At 41.4% G+C, this 26,028-nt stretch overlaps 1 protein-coding gene across 4 annotated transcripts in view; it reads left to right on the forward strand.

Annotated features, from left to right (window-relative positions):
* Positions 1-26,028, forward strand: part of EFCC1 (EF-hand and coiled-coil domain containing 1) — a 93,086-nt gene that overhangs the window by 53,155 nt on the left and 13,903 nt on the right. For all 4 annotated transcript variants that reach the window (XM_048491785.1, XM_048491788.1, XM_048491789.1 and 1 more), the window contains exons 3-5: positions 9,674-9,816; positions 16,417-16,552; positions 17,671-17,830. In XM_048491785.1, coding sequence (XP_048347742.1) covers positions 9,674-9,816; positions 16,417-16,552; positions 17,671-17,830 — 439 coding nt within the window. The remainder of the gene's footprint in view (positions 1-9,673; positions 9,817-16,416; positions 16,553-17,670; positions 17,831-26,028) is intronic.

Below are 26,028 nucleotides of genomic sequence, written 5' to 3' on the forward strand. Positions count from 1 at the left end.
TTTACTGTGTGAAATAGCAAAATCCACTTGTAAACAATTGTGAAAGTGCATTGGAAGTGCATTATTCTGCATGTGTGAAAGTGCCCACTGTCTTATTATGACACAAGTAAAAATGTTTATTTTTTATTTCAAATATTTATATTCTGCTTTTCTCCTGATTAATTGGACTCAAAATCTCCCTTCATACAGCAATTGCCTGAAACAGGCAAGAATAAGAGAAGAATTGCAATGCATTCTGCCTAGTAAAAGTACTAGAGAAATTATAAACTATCATACTACTAGTAAAATAATGGTTGGATGGTACAGAACTGATGTTTGGGCTTTTTAAGGTTTTTTAAGGTTAAAAAATAGATAGAACTAATGGACAGACAGACACAAATGACTATATAGGTCATTTGTGGAGAAAGAGGAAAAATTTACTCCCCTGGGAAGGATCACTGAAGAATATCTTCTTGGAATGTGTTTCGTAAGCTTGAGAGGTTGCCTCCCAGTATAGAGATTTCATTGTATAAGTGAGCCAAAATATGATGTGGAAGGAATTTTTTTCATATTGGACTGTGCCTTAGAAGATAACAAATAGCTCTAGTTTATGTTTATCATCACCATATAGTCTTAAGGGCCTGTTTGCAATTCTTTTTTATCCCTGAGAAAAGATGAACTCTGGGGCAACTGCATTTACTGATGAAACAAAGCTGTGTGGATGGAAGAAAGATGAGTGTCAAAGAAAGAGTAAGCAATGTTTACAAGACCCTTATGTTAACCACTTGGGGCATATGAAGATTATACTGGAAAAGCAATCCAATATGGATATTGCAATATATAAAAGGCAGACATCTGTAGTTTGGGATTAAACTACTATAACAGAACATGTAATTGCAGGTCTGAAAAACCATCAATTGTTTTAGTGGCTTACAAACTGGTTTTTGGGGAATCATGTTGTTCCTCAGACTCAAGGAGAAGCCCACAGCTTCACTAGAAAACAACTCATCCACTTTTGTTGGTTACTTAGGGTAGCCAAATCTGAGTTGGGAGATTTGGGGCTGTAGCCTGGGGATGCCAGTGTTTAGGCAGGGTGTCATACAATGGAGTCAAAGCAGTCATTTTCAGTGGAACTGATCTCTTATCTGGAGTTCAGTTGCAATTCCAGGACATCTCTAGGCCCCACCTGGAGGCAGGCAATCCCAACTGATCTACCCCTGCAGTGTGTACCCATAGGAGAACATTCATGCATTCTAGTGGTGAAGGTTATGCACAGGATGATACAAGTAAGTCTCGTTGCAGATTACACATTAATTCTGACGGATAACACAGATATGTATATTGTCCTGGGATTAAGCATTTAGGAAGCAATAAAGAAAATTTACCCATTTTACCAGGAGCACAGCTTTTTCCCACCTGGAAATATGGTGATCCCACCTAATGAGGAAGTTGACTATGGCTAAGCTGCTTGTACCACTGCGTATGAAATAAACAAGGGCATGGCTGATAATGGTGCAGAGGCACAGGCAAAGTCCAGGTATGATAGCATTTCAGCGGCAGTTTCAGTGTCTTCCAGCGGTGCCACGTGTTTGTGCACATGCTCTAGAACTCTTTTTTAAAAAATAGGAAAATTGGCATTTACTTCATTTGACTAAGGGGGAAGGTAAACTGGTCATTTTATGCTATTTGGTACCCCTATCCTCAGGACATTAAACTGGATGATCATTGACAACTTCTCAACTCAGTAATATATCCCATCACTAGTATTAATTTAGAATAATTACTAATGTTAGATTAGGGATTATAGGCTACAATCAATCAACATTAACTTGAAGTAAATTTTCTTGTGTGCTTCTTCAATCATCAGATAATTAGGTTGTTATTTGCTTAGCTGGGAAAGAGTTTGTGTTCTTACTAGATTCACACATAGCTGATATTTTTTTAAAAAAGAGGTCTCATTCAAAGAAGGAGAAAAGAGATAGTACCAGTTAGTCATACTTCTGATTCAAGATAGCAGCAGCAATTTTATTGCAGAACTAAGCTATAATCATGTAAGCATTTTGGTACTCGATCATTAAATATGTCTGGACTATTTCTGTGGAGGAACACAGAAGAGCCCCTAGTTTTAGATAATAGTATATGTTTACTTATCAAAGATTGACAGATTTTCCTTATCCAGAAGCAGCAGGAGACTTTGTTAAAAATTACCATGTCTTTATAGTAAAACTATCTTCTCAAGTCTCAAGTGTATATGATTCATTACTTTACAAATTGTAATAGAAAGAAATTATTCAAATCACTACATAGCAGAAGTCCTGGTTTCTCTTTCTTCCATTTTTTAAAATTATCTGAACAGTATGCCTCAGATATACTGGCAGGACTCAGCCATAAGTATTCAAAGAGGAGATGCTGCATTTTAAATATTAACTTTAGGTTGTGGTTACAAAGAAGAATGTACTCATAAATTACTGTGTTGAGATTACGATACCTAATTTGTATATGACTGCACAATCTGATGGCAGATTTCCCAGTCTCTTACAGCAAGATGTTTTTGGAATTCCTCATTCTTATTCTGTTTAGCCATATTTATTAGGATATTTAAAATCCATCGAAGCAATGCACCGAGACTTCGTCAAATAATAACAGGGATGCTAAGAGGATGCTGAAGTAATATCAAGCAAGTATGTAAAATAGGAGCAAACAGACCAATTCATCTATACATATTCTGTCATTGGTACAACAACTAGCAGATCAAAGCCTTCACAGGAATAAGAAGTCTTGTTCCTGTGGTATAAGAATGAAGTCCTATGTGCATTTATCTGGGAATAAGCATCATTGACATTATGGAGACTTACATCCAAGTAAACATACAAAGAACTGCTGAACCTGATTATGTTTTTTGCCCTTGGCTTAGCTGCTAAAAACAATTTAGCTTGTTTCATCCACAGTTAAGGCAGGATTGGGTTCCCTCTTTCCATCTGAGAGCCAGTGCAGTACGAAAGCTGGAGAATGTTAGTCTAACATTGGGAAAAATCTTGTTCAGGTCCCTCTCTGTCATGAAGCTCAGTGAATGACTTTCAGGCAGTCACAGGCTCTTTCTGCACAGCACTAAGAAGACATCTTAAAGACATTTTAAAAAGATCAGTGGGGGTTGGTGGTTTGTCTGTATAGTGCAGAAGATAAATATTCTTGCATATTTTATGGTATGAAGAAAACCTTACTCCATAAGGTCAGCATTTTTTATATAATTTATTAACTTCACTTACAGTTCTCCTTTCTCCCTGTGGCTCGGAGGATTATCGGCTGCCCTCTCCCCTCCTTGGAAGAACTCTATAATTCCCGAAGCCTAAAAAAAGCCCAAAATATTCCGAGAGACCTGTCTCATCCAGCACACTCTCTTTTTGAACTGTTACCATCCGGCGGACGATACAGGTCTATCAAAACTAGGACAAAGAGGCTTAGAGACAGCTTCTACTCTAGAGCTGTGGCTATGCTAAACTCTGCGGCTTCGTGTTGATGTGTTTGGGGCTGTGTAGGGATGGGTGGAGGAAGGGGAAAGTGAGGATGGGGTATGAGGCTGAAATTGTGTGCATCAAGGGATGCTGCTGTAAATTTCGTTGTGCGTGCACAATGACAATAAAATGCTTATGCTTATGCTTATTACAACAAAAAATAATGCAGTAAGAACTTCTCCCTCCACCCCAGAATTAAAAATTATTGCATTACAAATACAATGTATTATAGACAGGCATTACAAGGTTGGACAACAATGTAGTTATATTGGTGGTGGCTAATTGTCTGCCTCTCCATAGAGGCCCTGGATTTTCTTGGCAGTCTCGCATCCAAGTAACAACCAGAGCTGACCAGGCTTAGTTTCTGAGATCTGATGAGAAAAGGCCATCCAGGTCAGAGAGAAAAAATATAGTAGGTACACCCTCTAGAATTTATGTTTCTCTCAGACAAACAAAAAATGTCTAAGCTATTGAACAGCCCTAATGTAGAAATTTCTGAAGCAGTTGCTACATTTTTAATCCATGTTCTACATGATATGTAACAATGATCCTGTTTTTGTATTTGGAATGTATGGTACTTCTGGTTTATGCCTAATAAAGGTTTTTGGATTGGATTAGTAGGTACAATAAAAAGGAAATAAAGCTAGGTGGTTCGATTAGGGATCATATCTCCCCTGTGCTGCGCCAGCTGCACTAGCTCCCAGTGGAATACCAAATCACCTTCAAGGTTTTTGTGATGACCTTTAAGGCCCTTCATGGCCTAGGGTCCTCATACCTAAGGAACCATCTCTCCCCATATGTTCCGGTTCGGCCTCTTCGATTCCTTCGAGGCAAATTTGCTGGTGCTCCCGGCCCCTCAATGATGTGGCTGGCCTCTACCCAGGCCAGGGCCTTTACAGCCCTGGCCCCTGCCTGGTGGAACACTCTTCCTCCACCTGTCAGGGCCCTGAGGGACCTTGGACAGTTCCTTAGGGCCTGTAAAACAGAGTTATTGTACCGGGCTGGGGGAGGGTGGCGGTTGCTGATTGCCTCCCATGCTACCACTCTGTATACCATCTTTCTGGGCCACTATCTATTATTCCTGGTCCCTTCCCAGGGGGTTGGAGGTTTTGCAGACCACCATCCAACATCAGACATTTGCGGTTGTGTTGCCTGTATTTTAAAGTTATTTCTGTTTTAATTTTTTTAATGACTTTTAAGTGTTTTTATCTGAACACCGTTCAGAGCCCTTTGGGGGTGGGTGGTATAGTAAATCAAAATAATAATAGTAGTAGTAGTAGTAGTAGTAGTAGTAGTAGTAGTAGTAGTAGTAGTAGTAATATTTCTGGGTGAGGCTCGAATTGTAATGAAGGCCAACAACCAGCTAAAGATCGGGCAGCTGTGAAATCTACAACAACAACAACAACAACAACAACAACAACATTAATAATTAAAAAAACCAATGACATAAACACACCATAATAGATACAATGCCTTAAATTCCACAATTAACCACAGCTTCATTGACTTTATAAAAATGCCCTTCAGAACAATTCCATTTTGTATATTTTGTGGAATGATGAGATCAGGGGAGCCTTCTTTACCTTGTAATGCAGGCCATTCAGCCAGATGGGGGCACAACAGAGATTTCTTGACTATGGGCAGTTGTTTCCACTTTGCTGGGTGGCACCGTCACAAGGCTTTGCTCAGATGAATGTAGTGGAGCACACCAGCAGAGGTCTTGCAGATATGCAGGTCCAAAGCCATGATGTCTTTGCAGGTGATAACCAGTGTGTTGCATTGAATTTGGAAACCAATCAGAAGCCAGTGGATTAATTGCAGACTAAGTGCATTCTGCATTTAATTCCCAATAGTCACAAAGAGTGGTATTTTGTGCTAGAGATGTGAATTTAACTTTGCTAAAATGAAAAAAAAAGTAAAAAACACTGTTTGGGTATTTTTCAGTAACAGCAGCTGAAAAACTCAAAGCCAAAAAGCCAACAAATTTTTGGCTTTTTCTGGTTTTTCAGGATTTCCGATAGGCCTCCATGGAGGCATTTACATTCTTTTTTTCTGATAATTTTTTATTACTGGTATTTTTCATAATTAACAAAAACAGAGGAAATGCATACATGCATTATTAACTGAGGCCATTTCCGCATGGGCCAAAAACGGCGGCCTGGCGGCGGTAAAAACGCCGCCCCCAGGCCGCCAAGATTCAGATTATGGGCGGCGCTTGCTGAAACGCGAGCAGCGCCTTTAACCTGGCTGCTCCTTCCTCTCCCTTTCAGGGCATGGCTCTCAGGTCGGCTTCTTAAAACAACAACCTTTAAGGGCTTGTTTTTGAGGGAACAGCGCCCCGGCGCCAGCAGTGCGAACATTGTGCACCGCTGGAACATTATCATCAGCTCTTCTTTTTCATCACTTCAGCCGTGCCTGCTGGAGTTCCCCTCCCCTCGACTGTCCCTCCCGACTCCCTGGAGGTCGGAGGGCAGCGTGGGTGGGGCTTCCGGAGGCCAGCAGGCCTGGCTGACGGGAACAAGGTGAGTGGGAAAGGGCAGTGAGGCGGCTCCATGCGGAGTCAGCTTCTGTCGTCCGGCCGGTCTCTCCTGAGGCCTGCAGACGCACGGGCTTGCGTGAGAATAGTTTTCCCGCTTCCCCACGCCGGCAGATTTTTTTTGCCGGGCGTAGTTTGGGCGCCTGGGGGGCCGTGCGGAAACGGCCTGAAACAGATCTTAACGTAGTAATATTTTATACTTAAGAGACATTTATAGGATTCTAGGGGTGTTTTTTAGGATACAGGCAGCAAATTTGCAGAATAGCTGTTGGCAGCCTTCCTTAAAAGAAATCCCAGGTTTAGAAAAGATTTGATCTGAAGTCCCAATTTTGGAGATCATAATCCCTTAATGTTTGTCTCTAGTACTGGCACTTAAGGTATCTTAACCTATCTGAATAGGGAGGTTTTAGGTTCGACTGTCCTCCATAAATACATAAGCATGCATGCAAATGAATCTTTTTATCCCATCAGGTTTACAATGCATATTAGAATAGTTTTGTTTTTCAGCGATGAAGGCCTTGGAACACACCTAACAATTGCAATGATAATTAGAATAATATGAATTAAAAGTCATGGACATTACTTTGAGGTCCAACATTTTGCAGGCTGCTTCTGGATTTCCTCTTTTTCAAGCTTCTCATTATCCTCAGTACAAAAGTCTTAAAATGAATGTGATCTGTTTGACTGTCTCTATGGAAACCTTACTACGCTGCATGGTGGAGCGCATTTCCCAGACTTCCTCAGAGCTATACCCTCTGATCTTTGCTGCTCACAGATACACTGCTTATTCACTCTTCTCCAACATTTATGCAGTGGTTTCTGAACAATGAAAAAGAGCCAAGCCCACATTTAAAAAGGAGAGAAAGGTTTGATGGAATTTACAGAGTTTGCTGTAGACATTTTTGCACTTGAAGCAAAACAGTAAAATGAAAAGAGCGCTTCATGAATCTGATTAAGTGAGCTTTGATGTAAACAAGTTTATGCTGGGATAAATTTGGTTAGTCTTTAAAACGCTGCTGGATCGCTGGTCAGTTTTGCTGCTTATAGACTAACACAACTTCCCATCAGGAATGTCCCTTTTTAAAAAAAGGGGGCTGGGAGTTTGAGAGACAAGAAAATGGTGCCTTATCTGGAATGAGCTGCTAAAAATTAACTCTATTGCCTTAGTACTTGTTCAGCCTGACTTGGTTAAGTACAACAATCTGGTTCAAACATTTGGACCTGCAGTGATGAAGGCTGGACCTGGGCCTTTGGAAGAAGAAAAAGAGTTTGGATTTATACCCACCTTTTCTCTCCTGTAAGGAGACTCAAGGTGGCTCACAAACTCCTTTCCCTTCCTCTTCCCACAATAGACACCTTGTGGGGTAGGTGGGGCTGAGAGAGTTCTGAACAAACTGTGACTAGCCCAAGGTCAACCAGTAGGAATGTCGGAGAGGACAAACAAATCTGGTTCACCAGATAAGAGTCCATCGCTTATATGAAGGAGTGGGGAATCAAACCTGGTTCTCCAGAATAGAGTCCACCATCTCTGAACCATCACACCATGCTGGCTTTGAATACCAGGCAGTCTAGATCTGAGGAAGATTACTTTCAGCTGCATTAGTGGTCTTAGTGATTCTGGCTCTAAGACAGAATACTGAAGAGTTACTGATTATGTTAAACATAATATCACTCCATTTAATGATCATTTCTGCCTCCTGCAGCAGCCATTTTGTGATTGTACTCACCACCCTGTGGATTCCAAAGATGACTACAGGCTCAAAATAGTTGAGGACCTGGTCTAAGCACTCCACGGGTAGTTAAACATGGTATGCATGCACCTGTTTGTGGCTTAAGATCATGCCCGCCACTTTTGAGTTGTTTCTGCTGGCTAGGGTGGCCATCCTCCAAATGGTGGCTGGAGATCTGCTATTACAACTCATTTCCAGGCGACAAAGATCAGTTCACCTGGGGAAAATGACTGCTTTGTAAGGTGGACTCTATGGCATTATACCCCATTAAAGACCCTCCCCTTCCCAAACCATGCCCTCCTCAGGCTCCACCTCCAAATCCTCCAGGTATTTCCTAACTTGGAGCTGGCAACTCTATGCATTAGAGTTAAAAAAAATGGTTTCTTTATTCTCCAGAACATTCCTCCCTCTTTGCAGCAGATTTGTATACTTTTTGCCCCTATAAACAGAACACAACCCACCAACCCTATATGTTGACTCACCTCTTAATCTTGATCCCCTATGAGATCCCCAACTTGTGTTCCTCTGAAGTAATTGTCATGTCAGAAGGTGGCTGTTTATGTTATAGCTGTCACGTGAAATACCAGGCTTCAACTAACGTGAAACCTTAAAAAAACAAAACTATAAAATATTGCTTTGTTTTTTCCCCACTTGGATCTGTTTTATCAACAGTAGTCACTGTTGCTGAAACCTGACAAAGTTATCTACAGTTTGTGGGAAGGATTACTTTTCATTAAGATCTTGAGCACATGAAGGGTATTAAGCTAGATTATATACCAGAATCCCCAGCTTGAAAAACCAGAGCTATCAGCCGGAACCATTAAGCTGTACAAGTATTCATGCAACTCTGTTGGAAGAGATTTCTATGCTGGCATATGATGCCCAGTGAAAAACCTTAATCTGTGGTTTTTCATGCAAAACCAGATTTTGGAATCCATTATAAAGGGTTCCATATTGTTCAAATTTGAAATCCTGATATGATGTTAAGAATATATGTTTCATCCAACACAGGATAAATTAGGTTATTTGCATCACTGAGACAGAGTTCATGTTCTTATTAGATGAATTAGATAAATGCCTGAAATGTACCCCCCTTCATGCAATTATAGTTTTTTCAGGGCAAAATCAAAGGCTTAACAAATGCATCTTTTCAGTACAGAATTATAGCACTCACAGGGATGTTCAAAATCCAGGGGAAGGAAAGGAAAACATAATTGATAAAGAGGATTTTAGACTGCTTGGTGGAATAGGCAGATAAAGTATCATCAAGTTGCAGCAAACATATGGCAACCCCATAGAATTTTCAAGGCAAGTAAAGAAGCCAAGGTGGTTTGTCACTGCTTTCCTTTGCAAAGTCTTCCTTTGTAGTCTCCCTTCAAGTTCTGACCCTGTTTAATGTCTGAGATCTGACAAGATTGAGCTGCACTATACCATTCCACATCTCTGCAGAGAGACATACAAACAAATAAGGAAAAAAGGAGGACCCATGCCCCATTGGAAAGAAAAAATTGTTCTACTAATCACGACTGATGCTAAGAGCCTTGTAGGCAAAACTCCAGAAGTAAAGCACAAATCAGGATGTGACACAGTATTAATTGTGCACTGTTCAAGCCACTAACACTACTTGGAAAGATGCAATGGCTCAGTAGAAGAGCATCTGTTTGACATGTAGAAGGTCCATAGTTCAACTTTTGGCATCTCCAGGTAGAAGTATCAGGTAGCAGGTGATGTGAAAGACCTCTGCCTGAGAGTCTGGAGAGCAGCTACCAGTTTGAGTAGCTACAATTTTGACCCAGATGGACCAATGATATGAGTGCCGTGGATTCCCCTGTACTTCAGAATTCTTAAACTTAACTTGTTGGTTGGGTTTTGTTCTGCATTTGATTCTTTTTGTTATTTGGCTTTTATTTTTTCAGGTCGGACATCTTGAAGGTCCAGCTTCCGATACCAGGCAGCCTAGAGCAGAAGGCCAGCCCAGCAGTGAATGGGCAATACTCCTCATCAGTTGTTCATCAACACAGAAGTTCACCCACTGGTGGAGCAGGAGTATCAGAGAATGGTATGGAGAATCTGTGTAAATGTAGCACAATCCTTCAATACTCATTTCATTCTTGACAAAAACCTCCCAAAGCTAATGGCAAAGAGTCTGAAGATGGAAAAGCCCAGTGGCAGGCTATTGAATGCATTGTAATAGTCTCATCTAGAGGATAAGAAAATAAATAGCCTTCATAAGGAAGCTACTTTAAATCGGTCCCTGTGGCCACTACCTCCACAAAACAAGCTGTTCCCAAGGAATGCTTATGTGATTGAGCTGCTGTGCTTGCTCATGAAAAGGCAGCCACCTTGGGGGGTGGGGTGTGTGTACTACTGAGAGCAGCCTCCAAAAGACAGCCATTCCACGTATACCAGTTTTCTAATACTTGACAGAATTGCTTTTGCAGAGAGACTTAATTGGAACAATTTAATTCTAGTGCATTTCTTCCAGCTCATTAGTATATGTTACTTTTCTTCAAGCCTTGAAGGCTTAGAATTTCAAGCACTGCCTCTTTCAATTTCAATTTTCAAGCATTTAACAGTAATTTTCCATATGGAAAAATCACATTGCCCTCATACATTTCCATGTCTGAATGGCTGAAAAGCATTTAGTACATGATTCATCCATGGCCATGAACAGCATGGTCTGTGGGTAGTCTCAGATAGGACTGCACGCAGTTTGGTTCGAAATCCTACCAATGCCTGCAGGTTTGCCAGGCCTGCCTCTGATTAGGATTCTTCCAGATCTATGTAAAAGTTTTTACATCTCATCCCTAAATCTCTTCCTTCCTTCCTTCCTTCCTTCCTTCCTTCCTTCCTTCCTTCCTTCCTTCCTTCCTTCCTTCCTTCCTTCCTTCCTTCCTTCCTTCCTTCCTTCCTTCCTTCCTTCCTTCCTTCCTTCCTTCCTTCCTTCCTTCCTTCCTTCCTTCCTTCTTTGTCTCTTACACCGTTTCTGCTCTATTTTCATGTAAACTTTGGCAAATATCTTGATCACAAGAACACATGGCCATTGACACAAAGACCTACCTTCTTTTATATTCAAGGATTTTAGAAAGTTCATTAGAGACTGCAATTGAGCAGCCATAGTCTGAATTTATATTTGCAAACTTGGATATGGGAATTATGTACCACTTTTTGCTTGAGGTTGGGGGGTAGTTCCACATGCAATGCTTCTCTTGCTGTGGTCCAGCAGGGGTTGAACTTGATGGCCCTTGGGGTCTCTTCCAACTCTATGATTCTGTCAGCTATGCCTCATGGTTGCTTAGAACGCAGAAGGATTTATGAATGAAGGGATACATTTTAAGAGGTGCTGATTTACAGAAAATTAAGATCCATGTAATATATTGTCTCACACCTTTCTGACTCATATAAGATACTTTTAGGAATATCATCTGAGATTTGGGGGACAGGGACATGCAACTGCTCAGGGTAGAAAGTAATGGGTTGAATCTAGACTTCCCGGCAGTTTCCACCCATTTCTTCTTCTTTGTTCGTTCTCCCCTCATGTTGTTTCTCAGAGCCCCCTGTCATCCAGGAAAAGCATTTCATGGGGATCAGTGGATTGCAGTGGAAAGGGGGAGGCAGGAAAGTTTCATTCTATTGCTGTAAAATTTAGTCGGGATCCAACTCAGTATATCTTTGAGGACAGGACCTGAAGTCTGATTACAGATGACCTGAAACACATCAACCTACTTAAATGATCCCTCTCCCCTCCCCACCCCCAATACTTCCCATGCATTTTTCCTTTTGTTTATCTCAGTACAAAAATGCTCTTTCAGGAGAGGTAACTTCACTGTGAAAATATGTGTCAGAATATGTTGCATTGTTAGTTTGAAACAATGGCCCACTGGGAAAGACATTGCCCAAACCCTTTTCGTCCTTTGTTTTATTCTGACAGAAAAGGGGTTTTATATATTTTACTTACTTCGTAAGCTATTGCTGCTTTGAATTAACAAGTAAACATCATTTACTTTTCAAGAGTAGATTGTGTTATGCCAGCTTTTCTTCACACTTTTTGATGGGGCTTTTTCTGATAGATGTTATAAGACATAACATCGTGGATCAGACTAATAAATGATTCATATAGTCTACTTGCTTTCCCCAGTTGCCAACCAGACCCTCTGAAGACCCACAAACAGGGTCAGAGAAGGCAAAGCTCTGTCCATCCCCAAATCACCTGCTCTCAATAACTAATGCTCAGAGGTATACTGTCTCTGAACATGGACGTTCCATTTAGCTGATGTGACTGAATATCCACTGATAAATCTATCCACTCTGAATGTGTTCATTTACCTTTTAAAGTCCCATATTAGCCATCATTATATCATGCAGCCATGAGTGACATAGATGAATTAATCATTGTGGGAAGGACGACTTTCTTTGATTTGTTAGAAATGGTATAGAAATGGCCTTGTGGCAACCATCTGCGCATGAACACTACTTTACTGAGTTGTTTATTTTTAATTACTTCCTAATTAGTTCCTATAATACCACTTAACTTTTTCACCACTGCCACACACTGACTTGATGTTTGCTTTGATCTATTTCCTGTAACTTCCCACATCACTTTCTTGGTCAGTTGCAGTGACCTCAAACCTATTAGTGTATAAATGAAGTTACAATTTGTTGTGTTACTGTACTTGCCACAAATCTTTGTTGTGATACTGTTTCCCACTCATCCTGTTTGAAGAGATCTTGTTAGAATCTACTTGGCTTTACTATCTTTGAACAAAATACAGATTGGCAATGATAAGTTTCTAGGTTTCTGCGTGTAAAAGTAAACTAGAAATGTATTTTCAGTACTGATTTTTTTTCAGTGTTGGTATTGTTCAGTAAATGGCAGGACTACCAACCAAAAATGCTAAGACTGAATCAAGTCCTCAGAGAAAAGAGATTTCCTCATCTGGAAAAAAAAGATAACGGTTGTTTAGCTGTGCAACCATCAGAAATTCCTGTACGTTTCAGTCTTCCCCTATCTTTTTAAACAGCTAAGCTGGGTATCTGCAGTCCATCAGTGATTCTGAAAACAAGCATGACATTCTGGAGGTTAGGAACTTCATCAGCTTAGGGACCAATCTTCTGAGGCTGATCCACCACTGATCACTTCAATCTCCATTATCAAGAAATATAGGCAGTAAATCTGAAAGGACAAAGGCCTATATTTTGTGGCTTGCAACTACCAATGTAAGAGGACAACTCTGAAAAGCAGTGTATGCATTCTGTCACTCTGTAATTTCACATGTCCAGGAGCCAAACTTTTGATCCCACTCAACTAAAAAATCATGATTTTATTTATTCTCTTCATTTGTAGCACACTTTTCTCACTGAGATTCAAGGTATATTATAAATATAGAAAACATCAATCATTCAGCATATTGATCCTTATGACTCATCAGTTTTACTTGAATTTGTAATTGTTTTTTCTTTGTGTGTATAGAAAATATTTTGCCTATTTTTACTTTGGTTGTAGACAAGAAAATATTAACCAAAAAAACGTACTATCTAGTATGTAGCCATTAATGTGCTGAAGATTTTGTTGTTTTACAACAGTGCCCTCTGCTGGGCAGAATACAATATATTAAACCTTTCTCATACCATTCTGCACAAAACAAGCATAGAAAACATGAGTATCTCTACATGGAATTCGGTCATCAGAAATACTATCACCTCACTCTTTTATAAAATGCTGAGCTGGCACAGGATAGCTAGTACTCCACTTATTTCTGTAGGCCTTATTTCAAAACAAGATATCTGAATCTCTCTCTGTCTAAATATCATGCTAAAAAATGGCAGAGCACAGTTGTTCTGAACCATTGTTCCACAGTCATCTTATACTTCCACTAGCGGGCCCAGCCACACGTTGCTGTGGCAATTGTCCTTCTCATCACAGTCCGCAACCCACACAGATGTCCATGCAGGTCCAATGATCCCCAGCATAGCCTTTTGGGGTGGTCAAATGGAATCCCTCTTTCCCTTTTCAATGCACATCGTTATATTGTGCTGTCTTGTTTTTTTAGTTTTACCTGGCTCAGGTATGACTTTCGGCAGTTTGAAAGTCCGAGTACCTGCCAGCAACAGGGAGGGACGTCCTGTGAAAATTTGGGGGTGATCCGTCCAGCAGCTTCTGAGGGACACCATCAGGGACAAACACACTGTTAGATTTTTATATATCGATAGATAGATAGATAGATTACACCTCTTATGCAAAGAATTCTGCTTTAATGTCTTGGTGTTTCACTGATTTCTTTTCAGTCTGCCTTCCGGACAGGGCTGTCTTACTGCCTTTGTGTCTTTTACTTCACACAGAATAGTTTTTGAACAACTGCACTGAGTGCTCTTTAAAATGCCCTTCAAACAATAGTGATTGGATTGAGTTAGTTTTCACACCAAAAGTATAGGATGTCCTGAACATGAAATCCACATTTCATGGCTCTGTGTGAACATTAAAGAGAGGCAGGCAAGCAAAGAACAGAAAATTCCAAACAGGCGAGTTAAGCAAGAGACCTGCTTTTGCTCAGCCATGTATTCAACAGTTGTAATACAACTGATAACTGATGAAAATCAAAACTGAAGCATATGGGGCAGAGGCTATTCTTTCTGAGAAGGAGGCTATAGTGAAACATTTAGCAGACTGCCATAACAGCAGCAACGTTTCCAGGGCTGTTGATCTGTTGAGGAAATTCATGTCTATTGTTCTCTTCCTCAGGATGGCATCGACAATGCATATAATTCAAATGCCTTTCCCTAAAGCTACTGCTTTCTTTTTCTTTCTGTGTGCAAGCTTCTACTACGTGTTCTTCACCCACATTTGGGAGGGGAAAGGATCAAATTTTGTTCTATCATATTGTACTGAGCTCTAATTTCAAGTAAATGTATACATAAATTCAGCATTCGGGGACTAAAATTACATAAATTTGGGAGGGGAAGATTTCTTAAATGCTTAAATTTCATGTTCATGAGAAGGTTCAGTTTTATATTAAAATTTCAGAAAGGCTGACATATATGAAAAGCGGAGGGGAAAATATAAGAGAGCACAGGGATGGGATCTGCTGATCATAAGCAATCTTAATACGTGCAAAGTGAAGAAAGCCCCTTCACAACCAAGGAAAGCCTTTCCAGATTCTCACCTGCTTGTTTGTGAGTAATAGAAAAGGACATATGTATTGTCGAAGGCTTTCACGGCCAGAATCACTGGGGTGCTGTGTGATTTCTGGGCTGTATGGCCGTGTTCTAGCAGCATTCTCTCCTGACGTTTCGCCTGCATCTGTGGCTGGCATCTTTAGAAATTCTGTGAAAACGCAGAAATTCTGGACCACTCTGACAACCACTACGTCAGACTACACAGAGAAGCCATTGAAATCCACAAGCACATGGACAATTTCAACAGAAAGGAAGAAACCATGAAAATGAACAGAATTTGGCTGCCAGTTTTGAAAAACACTAGAGTCAAGACAGTGACTAATCAGCTCCACACAGGCACAGGATGACTACAGATAATCAAAGGGAACAAAGGACAGACTACTTCTATTCAGATGCCTCACCTATTGACCTTGCTATCTCTTTTGTTACTCACATGCTACACTTCATTGTTACTCACTTGCCAGGCCACTCCTATTCAGATGCCCTTACCTATTGACCTTTACTCACAGGTATATATAGTCCACTTGCTTTCCTTTCCAACTATCAGATCCTCTGAAGATGCCAGCCACAGATGCAGGCGAAACGTCAGGAGAGAATGCTGCTAGAACACGGCCATACAGCCCGGAAACCACACAGCACCCCAGAAAAGGACATAGCTCTTAACCATCTCCTCTGTGGAAATGAGTGGGAATTGTGCTTATGTGCCAGGTAGATTTATGTGTGGTGTTCTTAAACAAGAATGTAAGAAACGTGCTACAGAGAGGCAGAAAAGCTATTATTTAGGCAGTGCTTCTGTATAGTCTGCTATCACATAAAGAACTTTTTATAGCCTTGGTCCCTTGTATCCTTAAGAGTACCTTTCCCCTTATGCTCCACCATGACAGCATCCTACACCTGAGCTGAGTTTTCTGCAGGCACCAGACTGCAAATGGGCAAGATCAACAATTGCCTGTATATATATTTTCTCCAATGTATCCCACACTTTATGCTTGACAGGGTCAGGAAGCCTCACACTTTCCTGGCTTTCCACCAACTTAATTATTCAAGAATACCTTTCCTGAAGGTAACAGGACTGAACTTTAATAAAATGGTCCAGAAAGACACTTGGTTGAAGGATTAATGACTACGGTCCTTACTGAGTGTATACTTTGTACTGCCTGTTGTTGTAAGTAGGATCTGATTATGTAACATTTGCATTGTTTAACATGTCATATTGATACTTATCCCTTGGTTCAGTTATGTTTCAGATTCCTGGTTGCTTCCAGATTTCTGCAATCCAAATCCTATTGAATTGTTTATTGAACATCTCGTCCTGTTGGTTGTATTGGTGTACTCTATGTAATGTGTCCCAGTGAGAAGGGTGGACTATAAATAGAAAAAATTAAAATAAATGGTGAACCAAATCTCCTTTACCAAGCTGTCAAGTGAAGAAGGTGTTACATTGTGTGCTGCCAAATTTTAAGTAAAGGCTGTTCTTTTTTTCCAGTGGAAGATCAGATGTTTCGTTCAGTGGAAGGCCAGGCAGCATCTGATGAGGAAGAAGAGAGAGGGAATGGGGACCAGCCCTCCCAGGTGGCTGAAGTGAAGAAACTCTTAGCCAGACTTCCCTGCTGTAGTAGCGGGTATATCTCCATAAAATACTTCTGCATATTTTAACATATTTTTGTCAGCCTCTCTCAAAAGCTACTCTGGGGCTTAGCCAAAGTGGCTTTCAAATAAGAGAAGACACGAGAATAAAGTCAATCTGATTTTGTTTTGCCTTCTATCAGCCATAGTCCTGAGAGTGGTCAAATTCACTTTGAATAAATTGATTATTCCCTTGGCTGGATATTGTTTTTGACTGGTCTCTCTTAGTAACTCCCCTCCTTTTTACTGTCTGCAGCTTTGAGCATGAATATGTCCGCACTTCATGCATTTTCTGAAGTGTGCTTTGACTCACAAAAACTTTTGGAATAAATTTTGTTAATCTTTCAGGTTCCTCTGGGGTCCTATTTTACTTTGCTGATCGAGAAAGCAGAGTGATGCTTCCCACATCACCTTCTCCACTGTTCAGCTGTACTCTGCTGATTTAATGTCAGGAGCAAGAGCCAAAGGCTTCAATTCTAGACAGTGTGTCAACTAAGGGATGCAACTCAAGTTGCCTTTGAAGTTTCTGTTGGGAGTTCCTAGTACAGTGGAACAGGCAGACTCATTTTGATCTTCATAAGCAGCTTGCCACCCATGAGTGACTGCTGTAGAGAATCCACTTATGGTATTCTGTTGCCCATGCACATAGCTTTCTACGATACCAATCAAAAACAAAAAACCCAATGAGGAAATCATTTTAGAAACACAGTATTTATTATTAATGCCAAATGCCATGTTATTCATCAGTATTAAACAAATGACTCCCTTTCTCATGACTCCATGATTAGGAGATTCCATAAGTAATAAATCCCCATTTTAATTTCTTCCCTGCCCTGTGTCCCATATTTGTTTTATGTAAAGGAATGGAGTTTGTGTACAAGTCTAACATAGCAAGACTGAGTCCAGTAGAACCTTAAAACCCCAGGAGATTTCCAAGGTATAAGCTGACAAAGATATTTTGATTCTCAGAATCTTGTGTCATGGAAATCTTGTTTTTTAAGGTGCTACTGGGCTCAAATCTTACTGGTCTAATCTTGATATCTTATCCGATTGCTTGGGAAATGCTATTTACCTGTCTCTAAATTACGATGACATGTGGATCTTCCTTCCACAGATGTGATGATCCTGTCGTGAAGAAGCTGATGTCCAATTTTGCCAGCAGTAGCAGAGATGAGAAGGTCATCGTGGAACTAGTCAAGAGACTCTCAAAGCTGATGGAAGAGCTTGAGACAAAAGGGCAAGAAGTGAAAAAGCTAGAAATAAATATGGAAGAGGTAAATTCCTTGGCACTGTGCCTCCTTTAAATATAATCCAGTGGGTCTACCTCATAGAGTCAGATCCAGAGAACCCCTGTACATAACTGCTGCCAATCTTGTGATTTGGTTTCATGATCACTGCTCTATAAGTTGTCAGAAATCACTTCCAGTCTCTTCTCAGAGCTACTTTCAGCTGGAGGGGAAGGCTCAAGAATCTTGATGTGCAGATGGATTTCTCTGTATAGTCCTTTGCATCCTAGCCAGTGGCACTGCACAGTTAACCTTTAGACAAAGGCTTAGTCTAATTTAGGATACACTTGTCATAGTTCAAATACTGTCTGTTTCTGACTATGCCTTTCTCAACATGTCTCTGAAATACTCATTCTCTTGTGCTATACATCATATCTTACTGGCTGCAAAGTAGGATCAAAGCACTATGAAGTGGCATTCTTTGTAATTCAGGTATCTGTTGGAAAGCAGATAAGTTTAGTTTATGCTCTGCAAGTTTGCTTTCCTTGCCACATACCACAAATCATCCTGTGATGGATGGGAGGCTGTTTCTACCCTGACGGAGGAAAACTCAGTTGAGCCTGTGGGAGTGCTGCTCTAGCATCCAATCACCTTTCAGAAGATGGAGGGTATGTTGGAGGGAAGTACAGAATACCCCATTGTTTCTGGTGATGAACAGACCTTGTACTATTTAGTCTGACTACTGGGAAAGGGCAGGCTGGTGTGGGTAGAATTCTGCGCATGTGAAATGATCTAACTCAGTGACTAGTCAATAAAAGCCTGCTTGTACTTGAACTCATTAAAGAAAATTTAAATCACACTCTGAAGCATAAGTGGTTTAAACTTATGTGCCACAGTCAAGTTTCTCCATTGACTACCAAGAGACTTGTTATTTGAAACAAATCTGTAAATTAATAAACCATCTTTGTTATTTATATACTGTTCCTTCCTCAGTGATCTCCATGTTCTATGTGCTTACCACAAAACTTACTTCATGGCAGCAAACCCAAAGCCTTTCCACTTGCTACCTTAAGAACATGTGGTAAATGTGGAGAAGTGTTAAAGTTTCAAACAAACCTGGTTCCCCAAAGAGGCTGTGAGTCCCCTCAGTTGGTAGGTTAAAGCCCGTCACATCTCCCTTTCCCAACTTAACAGTTGTTAACAGGGGCGTACCTAGGCAAACTGGCGCCCGGGGACAAAACCTGAGTTTGGCGCACTGCCTGGCCTGGCTGCATGGGCGGCCACTCCTCCCACCGCTTTAATGACCAATTCTGGGCATTTGGGGGTTATTTTTAGGTGTTTTTTTTCTGCTCTGCAGGGAGCTTGATTGGTAAAGTTAGCTGCACCATGATTTCAGTGGTACCATCCAGAGACTGAACTGATGATAACACCCAAATTTGGTGATGTTTGGTTTCAGGGGAAGCAAAGCTATGGGACTCTCAGCAAGGGGTGCCTCTATCCTCATTGTTTTCAATGGGAGCTAACCTGGAGATGGGGGCTACCCATTTGAGGGACAATAACTTTGGTCCCTTCCTGAACATAATCTCTCACTCAAACTTTGGGTGGCATCATAAGAATAGTTAACAGATGATACTCCTCTGAAATTTTGGGGGTCACTTTAGCTGTAAAAAATAACAGGTCCCTTCCAGGCACCCCAAAAAATGTTTGCTCCAAGATCTTCTTTGTTTTGCAGTGACTTTGCTCCACTGTAGCTAATGAGGAATTTCTGAGGCAGGCTGCACATACTTTTGAAGATAGAGGCAACCAGACTTCTCAAGGTGGCTCCAGGAGGGCATCCCTGCTAATTGCAACCAGGCTTAGAGACCTTTGCTTCTGTCCAATTTTATGGGCCCCCCAAAGGCTTATTTTGTTTCCCCGGGCCCTGCACATGAAGCTCTGCTGGGTGAGTTCTCTCAGAACTCTCAGCGCCCCCACTCCACCCCCAAAAAAAGCAAAGCTCACCAAGCTTGGATGCTATTACTCTCAAGGCCTCTTGGAGCCACCCTTTGAAAGTCTGGCGCCTTTGTCTTCAAGGTGAATGTGTGGTCACTGCTTTCACACATCTCAGAAATTCCCCAGAATCTGCCCGCCATCAAGTCTCTGTGATGATGTGCATAGTACTCTGGTGGTGGGAAAAATTATTTTTCCCACCATAGGGATCTTCAATGGGGCTTTCTGTTATGCCCCAGCTGGCTCCCTGGTGGTAGAGGTTTCAACAGGAGGCACTGTGGTAGTGGTTTTTCTCTCAAGTGGCACTTATTTCAGTAGGCTGCTGGCGTGAATCTTCCTGAAAGGAACTTCAGCCAACTTTGCTAAAGTTTGCCTGTGCATGGCCGTAATGCTGTGGGCATCAGGGTTCACTCTCTTCAACTCGGGTGCCCACAGCATTTTCCTCTTTCCACACACATTTTAGCAAATTTGGCTGGTTCCTTTCAGGAGACTCACACCAGCAGCCCTACAGGAAATGCCCCCCCACTCAGAGCAACATCCCTACCTACACAGTGCCTCCTGTTGAAACCTCTACCACAGAGCCATCTGGGCATAAACAGATAGCTCCCATTGAAGTCTAAGTGGTGGGGAAAGTAATTTTTCCCACCACAGAACTCTTGCTGAAGAGCCTGGCAAATTCTGGGAATTTCTGAGTGTGCTAAGCTTGGCATGCACATTTTTGAAGATAGGAGGCACCAGACTTCTCAAGGTGGCCTCCACAGAGACCTTTGAGTAATAGCATCCAAGCTTTGTGAGCTTTGCTTCTGGGAGTGGGGAGCTGAGAGAGTTCTCTGGGAGAACTCAGCCCACAGGCTTCTCTCTCAAGTGCAGGAGCAAGGGGAAACAAAATATGCCTTTGGGGCTCCATAAAAATTGAACCCCCCATAAGCAAAAAAAGCTCTCCAAACCTGGGATGCGATTAGCAGGATGCTCCCTCCCTGGAGCCAACACCCTGGAAAGTCTGGTGCCTCTTATCTTCTTCAAAAAAAAATGTGCAGCCTGGCTCTAAGCACACTCAGAAATTCCCCATTGGCTACAACAATGCAGCAAAGTCACTGCAAAACAAAGAATCTTGGGCAAATTTCTTTGGGGTGCCTGTAAAGGGTGGGTATTTTACAGCCAGGGTGACCCCAAAAATTCCCCAGGGTAATCATCTGTTAATAATTTAGTGATGTGCCACCCCAAGTTTGGTGAAGTTATGTTCAGGGGGACCAAAGTTATGGTCCCTCAAATGGGTAGCCCCCATCTCCTGTTAGCTCCCATTGAAAACAGTGGGGATGGGGGCACCCCCTTTGGGGGTCCATAACTTTGCTACCCCTGAACCAAATTTGGGTGGTATCATCAGGACAGTCTCTGGATGGTACCCTGAAATCTTGGTGCCGCTAGCCTTAAAAAATGCGCCCCCTGCAGGCCGGAACGTGAAAAAACACTTTAAAATGTAAAAAACATACAAACGACCCTGAAATGTTGGCGCCCCCCCACGTGACCAAATGGGGGGCGCCCGGGGACAAAGGGTACCCCATGTCCCTAGGTAGGAACGCCACTGGTTGTTAAAAGCATCTACAAGGAAGTCCCATGCATGTATGGCATGCTTGCTTTGAGACTTTTGGAAATCTGTGGCACAGAAAAGTGCATCTTACCATGACATGCCTCTGAAAATGCCAGCCATAGATGTGGACGAAACATTAGAAGCTAAAATTATCAGACCACGGCCACACAGCCTGGAAAACCATCAACAGCCAGTTGATCCTGGCTGTGAATGCCTTTTTGAAAACCACTGCTTTGAAATTTCCTGGCCACCACTACAAATTCCTGCTTCCTTTCTCAGTTCTGTGCTTCTTCAAACATGCAAACCCTACGCAGTCTACTACGGTGCCCTGTCTGCACTGACTGTTCTTACAAGATCTGAGGAAATAGTTTGAAAGATGCCACTGTGAGAATTTTCTGATAATTTGCAAGTATACTGAATGGCAAGGTTCTGATGTGGAAACATTATAATGATGTTGCTATCCCTTTTGTTAAGTACAATGCATCTTTGAATCTCTGACTCATCCAAGACTTGGTCAGAAATGGCTGCCTACCCCTTTATAAATGATACATAAACCACTTCAAATGACCGTAGGAATTAGTGTCATTTTCTGTAGGTAAAATTGGATCTAATTGCACTATGGTCCTTCTTATTTGTATGGTCAAATAACAGCTTTAAAAGACAGAAAAAAAGCAGAGCAAAACAAAAGTCTCTTCAGCCACAGGCAGGTCAAGAGTAATAACCACACATATGGATCAATAGCCGATCCAATCTAAAAGTACTAAGACCAGGAGATGAAAAAGCCTGTTAACTCTGATTCGTTTTAAAGTGTGCCCTGATACAAAGCCACTGTAAATTCAAAGGGCCTTCTTCTAAAGGAAGTTTAATGGAGGTGTCAACTCCTAAATGATATATTGAAGGAAACATGAATAAATTCTAAAGATAAGTTGATATTTTCCCAAGCCCAATGCTACAAACAAATGTTGGTGAGATAGAAACTAACACATGATTTTTGCTAATCAAAAAGTAGTGTTTCATCCACCAAGGAAAGCGCCTCTTCTGCATGTAGGCAGTTAGAAGCATTTGCTTGCAAATTGCCCACTCAGTTTCTGCCTGCATCAATTGCCTTTCCCAAGGAACCACTCAAGTGTAGTTTTCATCACTAACTTTGAGGAAATCTTGTAACGATTTTGATATTCTGTTATTAGTTACCAAATGTAGTTCCGACTACAGTCTGCCTGATAGAATTGCTGACTTTTTGCTGCCAACTGCTGCTCTTCGCACTAGATTGCGAAGTGCCTTTACAATTTGTGAGAAGGGAGTAGGGAATTAGCAGTCTTATTAGATATGCCCCATTATTTGGGTACACATTAAGGAGTTTTCTAGATTATAACCTAGACAGTATCAAATCTTTAATAACCACCATATCATTAATAGCCAAGTATGGCCCCATGCAGATCAAAAGATCTGCAAAGGAGGAAGGGTTTACAGGGCTAAAACAGGTCTGCAGAAAATATGAAAATGTGGTATGTTAGAAAGGAGGATTATATTTAAACCCCCAAAACACTTTTCTCTCATTCAAAAGACCTCCTTAACAGCAGAGATGTTGCAAGGACACCTTGTGAGATCTTGGCCACCTTGACAGCCCATCACAACAACAAAGCATTCAATGTTGTAAAACATTGCTTTACCAACCCAGAAAGACAAGGCAGTGGCAGCCATGGCAACAAGAAGGAGAGTAGAAGGAGGGAAAGCAGGAGCAAAGTCAGCTGGGGAAGGGAATGGCCCAAATGCTTATGGGAAGAACAGGATGAAATGGGCATCTAACCATTAAAAACTGAAAAGATGAGAGCAGGGATGAGTAGAAATCAGTATGCAAGTGGATAAAGGGGATGAAACCAGAACCAGAAGGAGGGAGGGTAGATGAGGTAGAATTGGGTCAAGAGAAGAAGTGGGGCCAGTGGGGGGGGGGCATTGTTTTCTCCCCTACAAATCCATATGGATCCCCTTTTGTAATGATCTAACGGTGGATTTAAGCTTTTTGATGCACCCCTCACCAAGGTAGTGGATTCGTTGCCTGCTGGCCTTCCACTACCAGCATCATCAAATCAGTAGTTAAGGAATGAGGAACATTAGTGTTGCATTAGTCCATATTAATATGTAAATTACAGGGAACACTTACTGGCTGACAAAGTTCAGCATGGTATCCAGTGGCATTCGGTAATGCTGATCAGGAATTAAATGAGTGATATGTTTGTGTTATACTCCAGGTGGTTAAGATGCCAGGGGGCTTTGTGGAATGTTGTCACTAGCTCTGTTAAGTACAGAATCTAATTAGCACTTAACTTCTTTAGAAGAGGAGGAGTTTGGATTTATACCCTACTTTTCTCAACCATGAGGAGTCTCAAAGAAACTTCCAAACTCCTTCCCTTCCTCTGCCCACAACAGATACCTTGTGAGGAAGGTAAGGCTGAGAGAGTTCTAAGAAAACTGTGACTAGTCCCAGGTCACCCAGCAGGCTTCATGTAGTGGAGTGGAGAAACAAACCTGGTTCAAAAAATTAGAGTTTGCTGCTCATGTGGAGGAGTGGGGAATCAAACCTCATTCTCCAAATGAGAGTCCATCACTCTTAACTACTATACCACTCTGACTCCTGAAGTCTGGTGGATACTTGTTCAAGAATTTGTACTGTATTTTATTTCTGCCTTCCAAGGAAGAAGAAATTGAAAACCTAGAACATTGTAGCATATTTATGCAGTCAAAGTTTGCACAAGATTATAATCTGAGGCAGATTCCACATGGACCAAAAACAGTGGTGTGAAAACGATGTAAAAGAGTTTAAAACAGCATAAAAGGGTTTACACCGTTTTCACACCATTTTCACACCACTGTTTTTGGCCCATGAGATACAATGGGGTTTAAGAAAGAAATTTATATGCATGTTGTCCTGATGATTCTTTAAATATGTGAGTATGGCAAGGGAGGGGATAAAGATTGCATATGGATCAGGATTTGGGTTTAGTCACACATGGTCTACAGAGTGTTGGCAATGAACAGAGTAGCAAACCTTCTAGCTAGAGTGGAGGGCACATGCAATACTACAGATGCATATTTTTCTCTGAAAGCATGAACAATGTCTAAACCTGGCTGCTGATTTGATGGCAACCACAATGCTGGTGTCAGAAACAGGAAGCTCTGTGTTTGTTTCATTGCTAAGAAACTGGGTGCAGAAATGGGAACTTATAAGTCACTGTTTGGCAGATAAAATGGGCTATGTCATCTGCCCGTATTACAAAATGACCTGAAGGTTAGGGGAACAGAGCTCATATGGGACTGGCAGGACTGACTTTGTTTTCAGCTGATGCTGCCCAAGTGCCAGTTAAAATATATTACTGCTCTATCAGCAAATAAGGTGACCTTTTTAGAAGAACTCTAGCTGGGTCATAGATTACTTCACTTTTTACTCACATACCATTGCTCTCAAGAGCTTTGAAGTTGCTCCTCAGTTACTAAATATTGATCAGGCTAATATTTTCCTACTAAGTATAATCTATTTGTCACAGCCAATCTAAAACGGAATAAAAAGGCAAAAAACCTGCTGGGAAGCAGAGGCTTGCACAGAACACTCCCCCAAAATGGGTCAGATTAGTTTTAAAGAGCCCATCCAGGTTCAATTATGATTACTAAACAAACAATATTTTTGCTGTAACCTGGGTTTCAAACGCTTTCTGCTTGCCTATGCAAACTATGGCAGCAAGAAGTGTCCAATGTCCATCTATCATTTGAGTGGATTGTCTGGGGAATCCAGGAGATTCTCAGTTGTGGGGGAGGGGGAGAATCTCTGGTTCCCCTACATTCCAAAGTCCCAAGCATGGAGGCGATGGGAGATAGTTTTTCTTTTTTTTCTTGCCTGGGCACTGAATGGCCATGGAGGTCACCTAGAGACTTACATGTATCCGTAGCCTTACATGCATCTCAGGAATGGGGGGGGGGGAGTGTCCCTGTGCAGAGGAGACACAGCGTTTGTTGCCACTTCCTGAATGAGTGAGCATCTTATATGCGAAGGGGGAGAGGGGGAAATGGGTTCTTTCATAATGAGTTACACTTTATATGAATGAGCTGTGCGGAAAGTGCCTAAGCTGACTCCTAGATATACTAGTTCAATTTACTTCTCTAATGGGTCCACGCTATGGACTGGAACTACAATAAAGATAAAAAATCATAACAAAAAATTAGCAAGATCTGGGAAATGTGAGACATTCCAAGATATAATAAAAGTAAATGTATTAGATGACTCTTTGTAGTAAGTATTGCAATGAGTGGCATTTAAAATGTTGCACAGATTCAATCTTTGCCCATTGGAATGAATAAGATTGGTCCAGCATTAAAACAGGAACAAGTATTCAGGAGAAACCAGATAGTTAGGCCAATTATGCACAGGTCTCTCCCTTGTGGCAAACATTAATGTATACTGGGACAAGATTTCTTGTACAGGCATATTTCCTTAAGCCCCCATTCACTTTCCAGTTTCCCCATGTCAAGCAACAGGGCAATGGGTAATAACAGCAAACATGTCCCAAAGCAAAGCTCCACTTGCATAATGAGCCTTAAACTGAACAATTTTCTCCCAAAACAGACTGTAATATCTTGGTCAACACATCACAAAATCCTGACCCACAGCATCCTCCCG

This window comes from Sphaerodactylus townsendi, linkage group LG03 (genome assembly GCF_021028975.2).
Source record: "Sphaerodactylus townsendi isolate TG3544 linkage group LG03, MPM_Stown_v2.3, whole genome shotgun sequence".
Classification (NCBI taxonomy): Eukaryota; Metazoa; Chordata; class Lepidosauria; order Squamata; family Sphaerodactylidae; genus Sphaerodactylus; species Sphaerodactylus townsendi.